General features: G+C 43.8%; 1 protein-coding gene across 1 annotated transcript in view; it reads left to right on the top strand.

Annotated features, from left to right (window-relative positions):
- Positions 1 to 16,627, top strand: part of LOC147613861 (uncharacterized) — a 38,102-nt gene extending 21,475 nt beyond the window's left edge. The window contains exons 3-7 of the mRNA XM_086781835.1: positions 2,997 to 3,138; positions 13,989 to 14,077; positions 14,742 to 14,796; positions 14,893 to 14,978; positions 16,161 to 16,627. Coding sequence (XP_086637961.1) covers positions 2,997 to 3,138; positions 13,989 to 14,077; positions 14,742 to 14,796; positions 14,893 to 14,978; positions 16,161 to 16,307 — 519 coding nt within the window. The 3' untranslated portion in view covers positions 16,308 to 16,627. The remainder of the gene's footprint in view (positions 1 to 2,996; positions 3,139 to 13,988; positions 14,078 to 14,741; positions 14,797 to 14,892; positions 14,979 to 16,160) is intronic.
- The last annotated feature ends 1,133 nt before the right edge of the window (positions 16,628 to 17,760 follow it).

Here is a 17,760-nt window from a genome sequence, read left to right as displayed (position 1 = left end):
TGGAGAGGCGCCTATAAATATATGGATGAAAGGGCTGGTCGGCCAGATGGACTGCAGTCGGCCAGTACTTAAAATGCTCATAAATACCATAAAATACCATAAATGGTAGTCGGCTGCCTCATAAATGATGTCATGCTGATTTTGGTGATAAACACCCTCATGTATGCCTGAATAACTCATGACTAAATGCCTGATAAAATCCTGATGATGCTAATGATGCCATGTCACTGTACACCTGACTGGTGTGCACGTGACATTCCCCGCTGCTAAACTGTTGCTGGGTGGATACCTGGCAACCTTCGACTCCTCTGCGATTCTTCTCCTCCGAACCACTGCCCCCTTCTGTCTTCTGCTGGGACTGAGGCCGTCTGCAGGAGTGAAATCCTTTGAGCCAAGACTCTATGTACTGTGGGAACTGAATGGCAAATACCTGAGTCACCCCTGACCTGCCTGTGGAAACCTTTCACCTACCATCTCCGTCGTACCTGAAGCTCTGAACCTCCTGAGGCGATGTTGGAGCAAACTTCCGTCTTCTGTGGAAGAGAAACCCCCTGCTGCTGCCAGTTGAAGTCCAAAACTTATGTCCTCCTTTGATGATGGATGTCATTCTTCCCTGAGAGTTCATGGGCAACATGTATGCAAGACTGACTGCTAAGATGACTGCTATGATGACTGCTATGCAAGCCATGTGCAACCCTATATGCTGTGCAAGAATGCAGATGGATGGGTTACTGATGCAGACCTAAGGGAAAATCCCTAAGGGTGGCTTGCAAAATTTTGAGAACTGGGTTTAACTGTGCGGAAGCGATAAAAATGATGACTGACTGAATGACTGATGAACTGAACATGCTCTAAGGCTGGTTACCCTGTAACGCTCTGATACCAATGTGACATGCGAGAGCTTATGACCGTCGTAAACACAACCTTAGTCTAACCAAACTGCACTTAATGATGTTTAAGAGACAAACAGATATCTGTCAATGCAATGCAGCTATATTATATGAAGAATGCGGTTACAATGAGATCCAAATGGATCTGTACTGCTGAATATGCTGCCTATATGCTGAATATGCGGGATGAACTGCTGTCCACTCTTTCCCTTGTCTCCTGGAAGGAAACACTGAAGGGAGGCTTTGGGAACAGATGCTGAATGCTGATGGGATGATGAAACGCAGACCTGATGGCTGAATCTGGCCTGAATGATGCTGCGTTTGCTGAAGATGAAGGCTGATGCTGATGCGTTTGCTGCAACTACTGCTAATGATGATGCGTTAACTGCAACTACTGCTGATGATGAGCCTGAAACGCTGCTGATCCAGATGAGGATGCGCTTGCTTTGGCTGAATGGAGAGGCGCCTATACATATATGGATGAAAGGGCTGGTCGGCCAGATGGTGCAGTCGGCCAGTACTTAAAATGCTCATAAATACCATAAAATACCATAAATGGTAGTCCGCTGCCTCATAAATGATGTCATGCTGATTTTGGTGATAAACACCCTCATGTATGCCTGAATAACTCATGACTAAATGCCTGATAAAATCCTGATGATGCTAATGATGCCATGTCACTGTACACCTGACTGGTGTGCACGTGACATGGCTTCGTGGTTGTTACCTTCTTGAGACCCTTGGTCTCCCTCGACTTTTGACATGGTTCTGTCACCCCAGAAAAGATTTCTTTAAGAGAAATCCTTGCTTTGATACCACTGTAAGCCCAAAAGGGCGTGCAGTGATTGACAGACTCAACCATGTGTACAAGAGATATAGATAGAGAGAGAAGGGGGAGAGAGAATGGGTATAGGGTTTTTACATGCTCTTTTTTGTAAAAGTGGCTTGTTCTAGCTTAGAGTAGGGTTTGTTGTTTTAACTTAGAGTAGGCCTTGTTTAGTCTTTTCTTTCTCGCTCTAGCTTAATATAGACTTAGTTTGGTTCTTTCCTATGTTTTGTGATTGTTTGTTATTATACCTTAGAGCAGACTTTGAGTGCTAGTCTCTATCATGGCTGAGTATGCCCATCACCTCCGGAGAGTGATAGAAACTCAGTTCGCTGGTTTTATAAAGCATGTTCTTTTGGACTAACCTTATACAAACTTGCACCTACTCTTGGGCACTGATGACGTGAGTAGGGATGTCATAGCTTATTGTCCACGCTATGCATGATAGAGTTGATGAACCTACACTTCATGTTCGGACAGACATTGGAGTTAATGGTTGCACTTTTGAGTCGAAGTCTTTTTTAAAGTTTAGCTTGATGTTTGGTTTTGGCTCTTAGTACTTTAGGTCTAGAGTTTACAGTTCTCTGTTTTGCTATTTTGTTTTTTGTTTTGATTTGTTTTGATTTGTTTTTTTGGTTTTTTGGTTTTTTTTTGTTTGTTGGTTAATGTCTTAATTAAAAGTCTTTGTTTGATATTATATTTTGATTTCCTCTCCTTAGTAGCTAGGTTTGTTAGTTTATTTATTTTTGATCTTTCAAATGCTTTGTTTTTGTCTTTGTCTTTCTTCACTATTATTTCTTTCTCAAATCTCTCAATTCGTAAGTTCAGATTTTTCTGACCTTATGAAGGTATATAGAGGGGTTTCACGCACTACACCACGCTGAGCGGGGAACAGGCCCCGCCCTCTTTTAGGAATTTATTTCAGGAACAATCCACGGGCTTTTCCAAGCCAGGACCATTATAATAAATGAATACAATATTACTCAAATGAAAGAAAATGACAAAGGTAAAATGTTGAAGCTGAGATGCTAGGGCTGATCCATGTTCAAAGAACATAAGGCTTGCATATCATCCTTAGATATCCCGCATGGGGCTCTGCAACATGGCACTCATAGCGGTAAAGTGAGCTGGTGTGTGTGTGTGTGTGAGAGAGAGAGAGAGAGAGAGAGAGAGAGAGAGAGAGAGAGAGAGAAGCTCATCATGATGCAAGTGTTCTGGTTTTTCATATATTTCTTTGTCAGTCTTCACTGTTTCTTGGTTCTTCTCTGATGACCTAACAGGAATCAACAACCCAAGCAAAGGTTACAACAAAGTGTTATTTTGACATAGTGATTGGAGGGGAGCCAGCAGGAAAGATTGTGGTTGGTTTGTTTGGAGAGGTGGTGCCAAAAACAACAGAGAACTTTCGAGCACTTTGTACAGGTATTATTTTTCCAAGCATTGGCTTTTTAGTTGTGTTTTCTTTAATATCAACAGTAGTTCAGAAGTTATGAATATCATAATTTGTATGTGAGAGGGAGGCAAAGTGACCAGTTATGCCATTTTCATATGCTGCGTTTGTCTGTACCACTGGTTTGAGATCAATCACAATCAACATCAGTTACTTGGGGCCAGCTATACAATAATTCTTTCAAAATTGAAGAAAATTACTATGTTGTAGATGTTTAGTGTTCTACTTCAGATGCCATTGTCTTCTCTTTTGTGCTTGGGACTCACATCATGTGTTGTTAGTTGGAGCAGATTGGGTACCATAGACTGGGAGGACAGACAGCTTGGTTAGTGTGCAAGTGTTCAACTAAGCTCTATGGTTTTCAAGGCAGGTGACCTAGAGCTCTTTGACTGCATGTGGCGGCCATAGTCACATGAAATGTATATGGAAACCAAAACTGGTGGACCTCAGTAATTTTTGTTTTGGCTAAAAGGTGATTTGATTGACTGGTACCACTTAATATTACCATTCATGAGCCGTGGCTTGGGAATCCAAGTGGTGGAGTGCTGTTGTCCTCAGGCAGGAGTGCCAACAATTCCATTGAGATATTTGACTTTCTGGGCATATTTGCATGGTAGATGCCATTCCTAGATCCCTGTGGTATCAATAGGGTCATCACCTCTTTGAAGCTTCAATCAAGTTCTTATTTTTGACATTCTTCTAATAATTAGGGGGCTTTTTATTCTTAGCAAAATTGATGGTTGTATACTGGTTCAGGCTTAATTTTCTATTCTGTACCATATGTACTATACAATACTACTCTGTCATGCACGGAAACAGCTCCCAAGAATTCTTGGACAGCTGGCATGCAAACAGCTCCCACCAATTGTAACCCGGGAATTTCAAGTGTAAAAAAGTGGCAAATCACAACCCAGGAATTTTACATGCTCCATTTTTTAATGTCCTGGTCAATCTTTAAACCCCGCCATCAATCCTATGTGTGCCATGATGGTGTGGAACAATAGCCATTGTCCATTTTTGACATGGAATTGGCTCGGCTGCTGTCTTGTCCATTTCCAGCTCAAGGCACTATATCTTTAAGGAACACCATAAAGGGTACGAAGTCTTAAGTTTATAGAGAGCCACATGGCAATCCATTGGGAAGGCTTGGGCTTTGTGTAACTGTGTGTGTGTGTGTGTATGTCAAAACTCAGCATCCCTGATTAATGTACGTGTGTGTGTGTGTGCATGCTGGACAAAGAAAGAAACAAGAGTGTGTGTGTGTGCGTGCTCCCGGTGTGCTGGTGTTCGGTTCATGGTTCGTCTGCCTGTCGAGCTCGCCAGGTCTTCGCTAAGCAGGTTTCTCGCTCGCCCTGATTTCTCTTTGCTGCTGCATGCGAATACACGCATGCATATGTGTGTGCCTGCGTCAGTTTGCATGGAGATTCTCCTCCGTCTGCACCTGTTCGAACCCCTCACTAGGCTCTCCTTTGTTCTCAGTCCGCCTTGTCTATTTGCTCGCCATCGCCTTCATCCCCTGCTTTGTTGCCGTTTTTGTGGAGAGACGCATAGCCTCATTTCTGTGTGCGTATGTGTCTGTGTGAGGCCTCGTATGTGTCGTCGTTTTACTAGTGCATCTGTAGTTCCTTTGCTAGCTGTAAACAGCTATTTGAAAATTTTTCATAGTCGTCTAGTGTCTTCTGACCCGCCTCAGGATCTCTGCGTGTGAGTCTCAATAAAATAGTGGTTTTCACCAAAAAAAAGGAAAAAAAGGAAAAAAGGGAAAAAAAGAAAAAGACTATGTAGAGATGGGTTCTTCTGAGCAGATTCATAATGTCTATATCAGATGCCAAGTTCTACACCCACTATTGGGCTCTGATGAATCATGACGTCAGTGGGGATGTCGTAGTATCTAGTCCATCATGATGGAGTTGATGGTTATTGTCTTGTGTATGAATACCATGAGGTTATAAATTGCACTATCTTATAAGGTGAATTTAGTACCAATTCATCTAGGTACATGTATATATCAGATGCCACTTTGATCCCAAGGAAACAGAAGCGAAACGAGTCAAACTTGTAGAGAATCCGGAAATTTAAATTCTATATGATGTTTTGCACAAAGACTATGAATTGGCACATAACAAGTGGAGCAAGGCAAAACTGTTTGTGAAAGTGGCGGTGCAGAGAGAAACCATAATGTCTAATGTGAGGAAATTTTCACAGCAAGATGCAATATTATTTTTCCCAAGACATGTGCCAAGCTGCAATATTGTTAGTGAGGGACATTCGTCAGTGGGTCAACAGTATTTTGGCGGAAGAATGTGTGGACGGAGTTCACTATGCAGTGAGGTTTCTCAGAAATCCTGTGTAATTGTCAAGGCAAAAGTTGTTTGAGATTGCACCTCTCTTTTACGCCCGGCAAATGGTGCATGTGCTGCCATGGGTGCCTACTGCTGACGCTGACTATCAAGGGATGCTAAAACATCAATGCCTGGTATCTATGGGAAAAGTAGTGTGTGCACTGAGAATCATGGGCAATAGAAATTTGGGCCGATGAGGTGGGTGACAAAGCTGTTTGGGTTGAGTGTGTGTTGGAATGTCCCCAAGTCTGTTTCATTGGTGGGTCTTCTTCTTTCTTCTAGCTTTGCATCGTTTATGTGGTATAGCTTGTGCATATTCCCAAGAAATCTCATTCACATGGTGAGTTGCAATTATGTCAACAAGAACAAGAAGAATCACATGGTTGGGGCTATTGGACTGTACACTTAGAGATGATAGATTGCAAAGCTCTTTTAGGTTCGCCTTGGATGATGAACGAGTTCGGTGATGTATTTGTGATCCACAAAAAGTTATCATCCCTGTGGTTTTGTATTATTTGACTGTGGTGGTACCAAGGATGTTATTTTTAAGCTTCTTGCTCAACAAGCTAGTTTGGATTTGACACCAGTAGACAGAACATTCACCGGATTCAACGATGGAATCAGCCTATAGATTAAGTACATTGATGATTGCCCAAAAGGCAACACTGGTATTCCCTCAGGATTCCCTCATGCGACTTCTTAGTTACACAATTTATTTTTGTAGATGAGATTGTGGGTGTAAAATAGTTTTGACAAGACAACAACGGGGTGTCCTGCTTAAGTGCCATGGCACTTAAGGAGCTGCTCCTCCTTTACTGAAGTACTGTCCTATTGAGCTTCCAGTCCACGGATAGTTTTTGATGGCTTAAATTTCAGTGGTTTGCACATTACAGTATTAATAACTGGCTTGGGCAGGGGAGAGTCCACTAGGTTGGCCTTGGCAGCAAGTGCCTAGGTTGAGGCCGGGTGTGGAAGGAGTGGGTTTCTTGGGGGGTTGCCTGACGAGATGTCTCACTGTGTGGCACCCAAAACAACGGTTTTCATGGTGATGCTGTGAACTTTTTGTTGGACTTAAGTGTGTCCACCTATTATGCCCTTTGTGGCTTTCATGTTTGGGGATACCTTGGGTGCAGGTGTGGCCTTATTCCGAATATTCTGTGCCTTGGGAGGCTGGGTTTGGGTGGTCTTGGGATTCCTTTTTGCATTTTGTGCAAGTGAGATTGCGCGGTGAAATGAAGTGGCCTCAAACATTTGTACATCCCGTGGATGTTAGCATCAAGCCCATAGACAAGGGCCCCCTAGCGAAACTCATTGTTGAGCCGCGGAAGGTAGTGGTGTGGTAGAAACTGCCTTTTCAAGTCAGCTACAAACTGGTCCCACTCATATGTGGCCACACCATCCTCGTTGGGGCTAAGCTTGCCACCGCACAGTGGCATTGCTAGTGCAACTGTACTTTTATCTGACCTATGTACTGCAAAAAAATATTCTTCATCCGGTGAATCCAAGAATGCAAACCGGAGGGGTCGAGTTTACCATCGTACTTATTGATGGTGACCTTTTCAAGAGCTGTCGAGTTTACCATCATATGTATTGATGGCAACCTTTTCTGGAAAAAGGGTTCACCTGGCTTGGAGTGGTGCTTCGGTTGAGAGACTAGAGGAAGGTTTCATGCTCTACTTTTCTTCATCATTCTTCTTCTCTTCATTGGGTCTCTTCTGCCCGTTGTTGGTCCCTTTGTCGGTTCTCTTTTGCTTGGAGTTTAGACTCCAAGACTGTTCAACGAATCTCCTCTTCAAGTCACATTCTCTTAAGACTAGTCCTTGAGGGTGATGCCCAATTGCTTCAAGTGAAGCTCATGCTCATATTGCACTTGTGCCACCTCCTTAGCAAGATATTGCTCATGAGTAAGCATGGGAGGTTGGGGTTGTGAAGGAGTGGGTTTGGTGGGTGGTGGTAAAGAAATGGGTAATGGTTGTGCGTTGGGTGGTGAAGAAGTGAGTTGGGGCTGTGCACTAGGTTGTGGTTGTGAGAATAAAAGTGGTTGTGGTTGTGAAACCACTGGTTTAGTTGCCTGGGCAGTGAAGGCCTAGGTGACGGCCTTCGCTACTTCGTACTCCACTTGTGTCATCACAATACGCGATAGTGTAGAAGTTCCTACCGTGAGAGTTGTTGTAGTTGTGTTAGTCGAGTAGAGGGCACAACTTCGGACTCACTAGACTCGATCTCTCTTATCTCCTCTTGCTTGTCCATACTAAGGAACATTTAAGATTCTTCCCAAACGGAAGTAAACCATCCACTATGTTTGTAAGATGGCTACTTACAGTTTGCCTTGAAGAAATAATAAACCATCCACTATGTTTGTAAGATGGCTACTTACAGTTTGCCTTGAAGAAATAATAAACCATCCACATGAGAAAAACGTTTCTTGCTGTGCAGAAGGTGATCAAGCTCAAAGCTCTTATACCAATGCTACTTGAAGCCTATGGAACCTTTTGTTGGGATATTTGGAGTTTCATCCATGTGATACAACCCTTATATGTATTATTGTATATGAGATAAGCGTGCCATGTGGAAACACATATGTGTGTGATTGTGTTGAGTCATAAGATAAGGTTTTATACCTACAAAAAGGCATTGTACTCATCAATCAAAAATATCAATCAAATTTGCTTTGAGTTGTGCAACACTCTCTCTTCTTCTCTGTGCTGTCGTTCTCTCTAGGAGTGTGGCCAAGAATTGGTATTAGAGTCCGACTGGTGCATCTCTGACCAGCTTGCATATAGTTCTCTCCGCCGACTCCTTGTAGCAGTTGTTCTAGATAGCTTCGCATGCTCTGCCACCCCCGCTGTGGCCAAGAATTGGTATTAGAGCCCGACTGGTGCATCTCAGACCAGCTTGCGTATAGTTCTCACTGCCTACGTCTTGTAGCAGTTGTTCTAGCTTGGACACTTGGAGTGCAGGCCTCTTGGACACTTGGAGTGCTGGCTGACCAGCAGTCGGCTAGCTGACTGGACTATAAATCATATATGTTGATGCCCCTGCAGCCGACACACCTCTGGTACAGCCGACATCATCCTTCATGCAGTCGACAGTCCCTTTATGCAGCCGACACAGCCGACAGCATCCATCTTGCTTTTCTACGCATGTCTGGTCCCCTTGGTCCTTCTCCTAGTCCAACGCTTGCCACTTTTGCACTTTATGCTCCAAGTCCTGGTTCTAATGATCTTTTTTTGGTGCCCCTTCTGGACTAGCTCCAGAGAATGTCCATGGCAATTCTTGCACATGACATCCCTCTGCTCTATGATTCCTTTTGCCTCCCTTGTTTGCTCATCTTCACACCATTCATGCTAGCTTCACAAAAGCTTGCTAGCAGAGACTCCTCTTTCCATTAAAATTATCTCAGCATCACTGAGCCACTACCATTTTCTGTACTACAGCCTACAGCATTATGGCTATATCAACCACTGCAATCAACAGGTTCTCTGGTGCTGTGTTCCCTACCTGGTAGACCAAGATGCAGCTTCTCTTGATGAGGGAGGGTGTCTGGAGCATAATCTCTGGAGATGACGAAAACTTGGGAGCCAAGAGCCAGAAAAACAGAAGCTGTGGTGGCGACAATGCAACGAGAGAGTTATTGCACTACTCTGCCTTAGTTTGGCATACACTCTCGTTCATCACATAGACTTCACACAAACCGCCAAGAAAATTTGGGTCAAACTGGATGTTGGAGAATGCATAGGCGGAAGCATAAACAAAACAAGTGAGAGACCTGCCAGATGTCTAATGCTTGGAACTCCGAATCACGGTTCCCATGCACCAGAAAGTGGAGCTGCAAACAACCAGCCCCCTCTCCCACCCACAAGCCTCTTCTGGTTGGAAGCACATGGGGGAAACTGCATGCATGTATACTAGAGAAGTACACCATCTCGGTCCTCCCGAGCCGGAAGCACGTGGTACTAGAAGAATCTGTATCACTATCCTGTATATGATCATTGCCCGTCTTTGAAAACTTGGTCCTGGCTTGGGCTATACCTTCGGGCTTGCAATCCTTGGCCAAATAAACCTGTTTTCTAGAAGAGGAGCAGTGACACCATCTTGTGTGTTGCACTGTGACAAGTGCCTGATCCTGTCCACTAGGAGGGAACCTTACCTGCTCTTGAGAAACAAGGATAGATGCCTCCTCCAAGAGGGAACCCATATCCACAGCAACAAAGTACAAATCTCAGCTCTCCAAGGCTCCTCTCAAGTGCTTTCCAACGAAGCGAGGCACCAGGAACAATCAGCCCCCTCTCAAACCTGAGAGATAAGGAGGCTGGACAGCAGCAAAACAGTCCCACCAAAACTCACCGAATACACCCAACCGGAGGGAGGGGAGGCCGGGGAAGAAGGAGAGATGTCGGGGCTGCTTGTCGGGATGCACCACATGCGAGAAAACATCTTCCACTGCAGTCCACGCTGTAAAAACAGAGAAAACAGCCCTTTCACCACGATCAATGCTGAAAAACAGCACCGAGAAGCTTGCCGATGATGCTTGGCACGAAGCAGCAGCAACAGGGCAGCCCGGGGAGAGAAATGCTGATGAGGAAGAGCAGTTGGAGAAGAAAACGCAGCTATGTAGAGAAAATGCAGCCACTTTTTGGTGCTCCAGAAAACGCAGCAGATGGAAGGAGAAAACAGCCACCTTCAGTAGCCAGAAACACAGCCAACTGAGAAGGAGATGCACCTAGGAGAGGAGCAGAAACGCAGATGTGGGCAGACGGCATACTAAGTGAATGATACCATGTTGGAGAAAGCACAGGCAGAAGCATAAACAAAATGAGAGAGAGTAGAGAGAGCTTGTGGACAAGATCACCTTTTATAATAGCTTGAAGCTTTACAATGGCAATATCCAGCAAGACAGTGTTGAACAATGTGCATGGGAATAGTTGAGAAAGGGAATAATGAGAGGACTCCTTATATAGTGACTTGGGAACTAGTCGACAGCCCCTAGAACTGGCTGACTGCTCCAGGACCAGCTACACATGGAGAAAATATATAAAATACCGAAAATAAAGGTACAATCCCATAACACTGAGATGCACTAATTCTAACACTGGAGACTCTTTTTGGTAACAAAATCACTAATTCTAAGGTTTTCTTGAAGTTGAAGTTCTATGATTTGAAAATGTTAGATAATGAAGAATTAAATGATCACCTTGCCAAGTTTTAGTCACTAGTTCAACAGCTCACTAGCCGTAAGTGTGAGCCTGATGATGAGGACAAGGTGGTAGTTCTCAAAAAAAGTATGCAAGATGTTACCTAGTTTTACAAACCATTGAAGTCATGCACATAGCTTCAACATCATTTGAAGACATGGTAGGCTTGCTGCTTGAAAAAGACAAAAAGAAACAAGGAAAGTTAAGCAAGCAACAGTGTGGACTATGACAAAGCTTTTGCAAGAGCACAGAAGTGGAGGACCAACAAGCAAGCATCAGTGTGGCCTATGACAAAGCTTTTATAGGAGCACAGAAGTGGAGGACCAGCAAGAAGATTCAGTGTAGGTACTGGAAGAGGATGGGGCATAAGGAGGCCAACTGCTTCAAAAAGCTGGAGAAAGAGCTAGAGAAACACCACACAAATCTTGCTGTTGAAGATGAAGAGAAACCTGTTGAAGAGGAGAAGATAGTAGCAGCAACGACCCATTCTAGTTGCCTTTATGTGTGTGTGAGTCAATAAGGGTTCTCTGCCTTGGGTAGTTCCCTAAAAATCTGATTGTATCTATGTTTGTGTGTGTTTTTTCTTTAGTGTGTGTAACAAGGGCCTTGAAGCTATAAAGAGCTTCTTTTTCTCATTTATCCCAGCTAGGAGCCAGGTGGGTGATTGAAATGTTGGCCTTGCTACCTCGGTCGCACTATGTGATTGGAGGGCTATCATGACACGGGAGGTGTGCATGATGAGTTGGCTCCGACACAATATGTGATGGGGTTGAAGATAATGTCTTTCTTTCATGTTGGGTCTCACAATCTTCACTCCGAAGGGGGTTTGTTGGGATATTCGGAGCTTCATCCATGTGATAGAACCCTTATATATGTTATTGTGTGTGTATGTGTGTGAACCATCTCTTATGAGGAGATAGGTGTGCCATGTGGCAACACGTGTGTGCGCGTGTGCGCGTGTGTGCGTGTGTGATTGTATTGAGTCATAGTTTCACCTGCTTTGGGTGACTATGATTGTACAGTTTACTATTTAATATAAACAATGGTTTAACAAAAAAAAAAAAGATTGTATTGAGTCATAAGCATAGTTACTAGGAGTTTCAGAAACACCTGATTTGAAACGGGTTTCAAAAAGGTTTCAGAAGTTTCATGTTTTTTTGAGACTTCCAAAAAAAGTTTCATACAAAAAATGCAAATATATATATATTTTTCAATATAGAATATACATGAAAATATGTATTTAGGCCATGACCAAGGCACAAGCGTCCTTGTTGAGATGGTCAACTACTCACTACCAAGCAAAAAAGGAACGTCAAAAAAAGTTTCATACAAAAAATACAAAAAATGTAAGTTCAGAATATACATGAAAATATGTATTTAGGCCATGGCCAAGGCTGAAGCGTCCTTCTCAAGATGGTTGACCAGTCATCGGCAAGCAAGAAGGGACGTGCGTGTGCAAGTCGAGTAGCAAGCAATAAAAAAAATGCACTTTGGAAATGTGTATGTATGAAATTGGCATGTAAGGTTTTTGTGCCTTGAAAATTTTAGGTGAATAAAAAACGAGTTTTATATTCTAAAACGTTTTGTAAAAGTTTCGGTCGGTTTCATATGATTTGAAACGGGTTTCGTACTATGGTCATAAGATAAGCTTTTATACCTACAAAAAGGCATTGTACTCATCAATGAAACATATCAATCAAATCTGCTTTGAGTCGTGCAACACTCTCTCTCTCCTTTTCTTTGATGTCGTTCTCTCTAGCAGATGTGGCCAAGATCTTTTTACTTTATTAGCAGAGATGATTCACAAAACTGAAAATATGCAAGAGAGAGATGGAGTGGGGAGAGAGAGAGAGAGAGAGAGAGAGAGAGAGAGAGAGAGAGCAGTACACATGATTGGGTCCCAATAACCCTTAAAAGGTCCCCCACTTGTCGGTGTATTTGCTTGTATTGCTGTATGTCTAAATAGACTGACCTCCAGGGCGTAAGTTTGTAATAACCAAAAGATGTGCAGAAGCTGAGGACTTGGGGTTGAATGCTGGTTGCCTACTGTAGCATCTTCTGGACAGCTTGATGATGTGCAATTTCCTTTACACAGGCTGGGTGACCTGTGTTTTTCTGTAAATGCTGATTGGGACTGTGCTGGGCCTAATTCTCCACACACATCTTTGCTAACCATAAGCCGCTGTGAGGCAGGATGGTAGAGATGGTACCCTTTGCTCTCTACACTGAAGCCTTCTGTTGCGCTCTCTGGTCCTGAGGCCAGTCCAAAAAATCACAAAACCATCAAATATATATATCCAGGACAAACCAACTCTCGGGTAGGGAACGTGAGCACACAGTCCTGTGCAAAAAGACGTGAATTTGGACACCCTAATACTTGCTAAATGGTTGAGGGCTGCAGGTGACAGTCAGCTGACAGTTGTATCTACCATATCTTTGCAAGGGAATGCTGAGATGGTTGCTAGGACTGGATGCACATCAATATATAGTGGGGGAGGGGTTGGCCAACTGTAGAAGAGCAGGCCAACTTGCCTTGATGAGGACAATTCGTGGGCTTGAAAATATGCAAAAAGGCCCTTTCTCATGGGCACCTATGTGCTAGGCCTTGTGCCCATGGTTGTGGGCACCCTATGTGCCCATTGCCCCAACATTGGGTGGCCAACAGGCTGCTGAAAGGTCGACAAAGGCTTTTTATCCATGTCCTGGTTTGGTGTTGCCAGTACTCCAAGTAGAGCTTTGCACACATTGGGATGACACGTTTGACTTTAGACATGCCGATGGGCACTGGACCAGTGGCTTAATAAGTGTGCGAAATGACACGATGCACTGTTGTACAAGAGGGTTACAATTGTGTGCAGGACGTGCATGACACTGACCTTGACTACCCCTTGGCGGTACACTGGTGCACAACATTTGTCGGGCCTTATGGCCTTGCACTTGAGTTGGTGTCTCAGGCGTTAAGGAACCACATATATATATATACTCCCTCACAAGTCTCCCCCCCCCCCCCCCCCCCCCCCCCCCCCCCCCCCCCCCCCCCCCCCCCCCCCCCCCCCCCCCCCCCCCCCCCCCCGCGGCCGGTGGCCCTCGGATTGCCCGATAGCATCCTGCTAGTCCGCTGACGTTAAGCAAGTCGAGCCTGAATTGGCGAATTGGAGGGGAGGTTCATTAGTGTCCTTGGATGTAAGAAACTGGTTGCTTTTGTCTCCCTGTTTGATTGCTGTAGTTGTCTGTTTTGTGGTAGATGCAAAAGCTTCTCACTTTTGCAATTAATTGAATTTGCAGGAGAGAAAGGATTTGGCTTCAAAGGCTCAGCATTTCACCGGGTTATTAAAGACTTTATGATTCAAGGAGGGGACTTTGAGCGAGGTGATGTAAGTAATCAATTGTACATACATACAGAAATAGACACTAACCTCTGTAGGGCTCCCTTAGTCCAGCACGAGTCCATGAAAAACCCTTGATCGTCATCATTAAAGCAGATTGATTGAAGGGGTTGCTACAAGCTCACCACCCAACCATAGCTCCATCCAAAGCACTCCCCAACTTTGATGCTAGACAAACTTCGACTGTGGACATTGTCTAAACCTTGGTGTCCCATACCATGAGCTAGACCAACCGTAGCTTTATCCATAGCACCCACGAGCTTGAGGCCAATTATGAGCAATCCACTCACTTATATGGGCTTGAAGTAAGCTATAAGCATGGAAACAGCAGCGGCTAGGTAACAGCAGGTAAAAAGTGAAGGGGTAAAGCAAGGGGAAAAGGAGTCAGAATTAGGAGAAAAGAGGGGGAGTGAGGTACCCACATGAGATGTCAGAGGAGAGGCTCATGTTGAGGCAGAGAGCAAGTCAGGGGTGTGTAGGCAATAATGACAGGCTGCAAGGCAGCAGGCAGAGGGACTTGGTGCTACAGAAAAGCCAAGGAAGGGGACTTCGATTAAATTAGAAAGGAATAAGTGTGCGCGCATGTGCGTGTGCGGATGCGCACACACTCGTATGCATGTGTGTGTGACAATTGTGTCATTTGCCTTTGCAGGGAACCGGTGGATATAGTATTTATGGTCCCAAGTTTAAAGACGAAAACTTCAAATGTAAGTTTAGTTATTTTTTATCCACATGATCTATTTGAGTTTTAGTAGCCTTCTAATTATTGCAATGTCTTTCTTTTCTTTTGGGTTTTGTCTTAGTGATTCATACTGGACCAGGAGTATTGAGTATGGCAAATGCTGGTCCCAACACTAATGGAAGTCAGTTTTTCATTTGTACTTCAAAGGTGATTCCCCTCCCCCTCCCCCTCCCCTCCCCCTCCTGCTTTCTTCCTTAACTTGAAGACTCCAAAAAGTGACGGCCTTGGAAGGCGAAAACAGAAATTGGAATGCCAAGATGGACTCTCTCAAAGGGTAAGCCCAAAAGTATTGGAGAAAGAAGACTTTGTGAAGAAGGTGGCAGCAAAGAATTGCTTGCATAGTTACTTTAGTCATAAGAGAAATGCCACATGGTTTAGAATGTTTCTGCCAATTAAGTTCGGCGTTCTACATAGACACTAGTAAATAGATTGTGAGGGCGCCTACGGCGTTTAGTGAGTCTTTCAACTCCATCAGAGGTCCTATGGACCCTCGCTGCAACTTTTGAGCAAAGTGTGAGGTTTCTCCCTTCTAGTCCTGAACATGTCCTGGGGTGTGTAACATATATCCAACAATGTAGGGTACTAACCAGACCTATACAATGCCATCACTACCATAGTGGTCCATATGACCCAGTTTGGTGTCCAAACTGGAATGCCTGGCGCTTGTCTGCTCATCCATGGTTACTTCTCATCATAAAGGAGGTGGTACAAACTACGGCGGCTTACAGCAAAAGGATGAGGCGGGCATAGATTTCTAACAAGGCCAGTGTGAGAAACTCTCCCCTTGGTGAGAGCTGCTTACATGATGAGGTGATCTGTGTTGTTCCTGTGCTATCGTGTCCTCATAGATCATTTGTTGGCAACCAGGAAGACGCACATAAGTCAAATAGAGCAGGTGTGAGGACAGCAATAACCAACTTTTGCATGTTAGTATCTGAATTATGTGGTAGGAAAACAGTTCCAAGTTAAGCACACGAGGCCACTTTGGCCTTGGCCTCGTATCTTAATTTTTAAAGAGGGCACATAGCAAAAAAGAACATGATTTTTTGTGAAGGTTGGAAAAGCAAGGACTGTCCTTATAGCTCTGTTCTTTAGCTGATTCCAATGAGCTGGAGCTCCCCCTTCCCATCTCAGTCCCCCAGCTGTGTGTGAGCTTGCTCCCCAACCTTTGTGTACGGAGGTTGGCCATTACCTCAGTGGTGCAATGAGGCAGAAATTTACTCAGATATTTGTTTCAAGCACTTCAGTATGCAGCTTTTGTGAAGTTTCAGCTTAATTACTCATATGCTATTGTCTCTCTTCTGAGGTTATCTCATGTGTGGATTGTAGACTTCTTGGCTGGATAACCGACACGTGGTATTTGGGCACGTGGTGGAAGGTATGGAAATTGTGCGGAAGATAGAGTCACAGGAGACGGATCGCTCAGATAATCCCAAGAAGAAAGTGGTGATAGCTGATGCTGGCGTGGTGCCGTGATCTACTTCGTGTTTGATGCAGCTGAATTTTGACCAGGCAATCGGTACCTTTTGATAGAAGGACAGTTTTGACTCTTATGACTATGGGCAAGGGCATCATAGTTAGCAAGTGGACGTAGCAGACGTCTTGCCAATCCCATTCCCCCCCCCCCCCCCCCCCAATCCTTTTCTCTAAATGGACCAAATGATTAGGATACTGCCATAAAGTGAAATATCATGAATTATAAGCTTGTTTATTTCATTGACAGCAGGTTTTTGCAGTTTTTTAGAGGCATGGTTGAGGGTAAGAGTGTTAAGGGTCAATGAATATAGGTCTCAGGTTTCGTTTTAAAATGTTTTTTTCTTTTTTTTGGGGGGGGATGTTGGGGGGGTAGTGTGGGTGTGTGCATGAGAAACACACACACACACACACACTACATTGCTTTATAAATTAGATTTTGACAAACCAAAGAAATGGCCAATCTGAAATGCTCTGGTTATTAAATTTTTATCCAATTACATTTGACACAGAGAAGACTTCACAAATTGAATCAACAGTTATGAAAGTACAGACTCTCAGTTGCGAGCTTAAGTCTTTGCCAAAGCAATAGATGGCTAAGAATCTTATCTTGGAAAAATCACAAACATTTTTGTCTAGACGTGCTTTTTAAGAGTATACTCCAACAGTCCTTTTTGACTAGATTGCCTCTTGGGCTTTAGGTCAACAGTAGCACCCTTGCCTCTGAAAACGGAGGTGCAGGGTTCGAATCTCCGTGTGGCATTGCAATTCAGTATCCTCTTGCATTAAAAAAAAGTAGAGTCCAACAAGATTTAATGTCGTTTAGATTCAAAAAAGCATTTGATTTAATCATTGAGCAAACAACATATACAAGCAATGCCAAGATATGCCATGCAAGAAAATTGCATGTTTATATTGGTCTTTATAATCAGTCAACCCAAGTTGAATGGGCATTCTGAGTTAAATCTTGGCCAACATTGCTCAACTTTTCATGGAAACTAATCAAAATACTTCAATGCTCATTCAATACTTCGATTGCATACAGAACTATGTCAAATTTCCTTTTAATAACACGCGTTTATGGCCTATAATCTTTGATTTTGTTAGCATCATGAAAAACTTGCAAGAGAAATCATATGACCTTTCAAACCTGGAAGTTGATGTGCATCTTTCCATACAAATTCAAAGCTAAAGTGCACCATGCACAGGCACCTCTATTTGGAGGTGTACAAGATCACCTTGAGAATGCAATGAAGAAAGAAGGCGACCATTGCATTTCTCGCAATCAGCTTTAATAGGGGCCTTTGCTTTCCCCCTCTCCCTTCCTCCTGTTTTGGGAGTACATCATCTTACACACTATTTTTTTTGGGAGGAGTACATCACACATACTTGTTTTTTTTTTTCTTTTGGCCTTTGCTGAGTGGGGGAGGGGTGGGCCAGAATGGAGAAACGGCGC

This window comes from Cibotium barometz, chromosome 43 (assembly GCF_041138505.1).
Source record: "Cibotium barometz isolate CiBa-2024 chromosome 43, ASM4113850v1, whole genome shotgun sequence".
Lineage (NCBI taxonomy): Eukaryota > Viridiplantae > Streptophyta > Polypodiopsida > Cyatheales > Cibotiaceae > Cibotium > Cibotium barometz.
The sequence above is the reverse complement of the archived record's forward strand: the minus strand, read 5'-3'. Positions and strand labels throughout refer to the sequence as shown.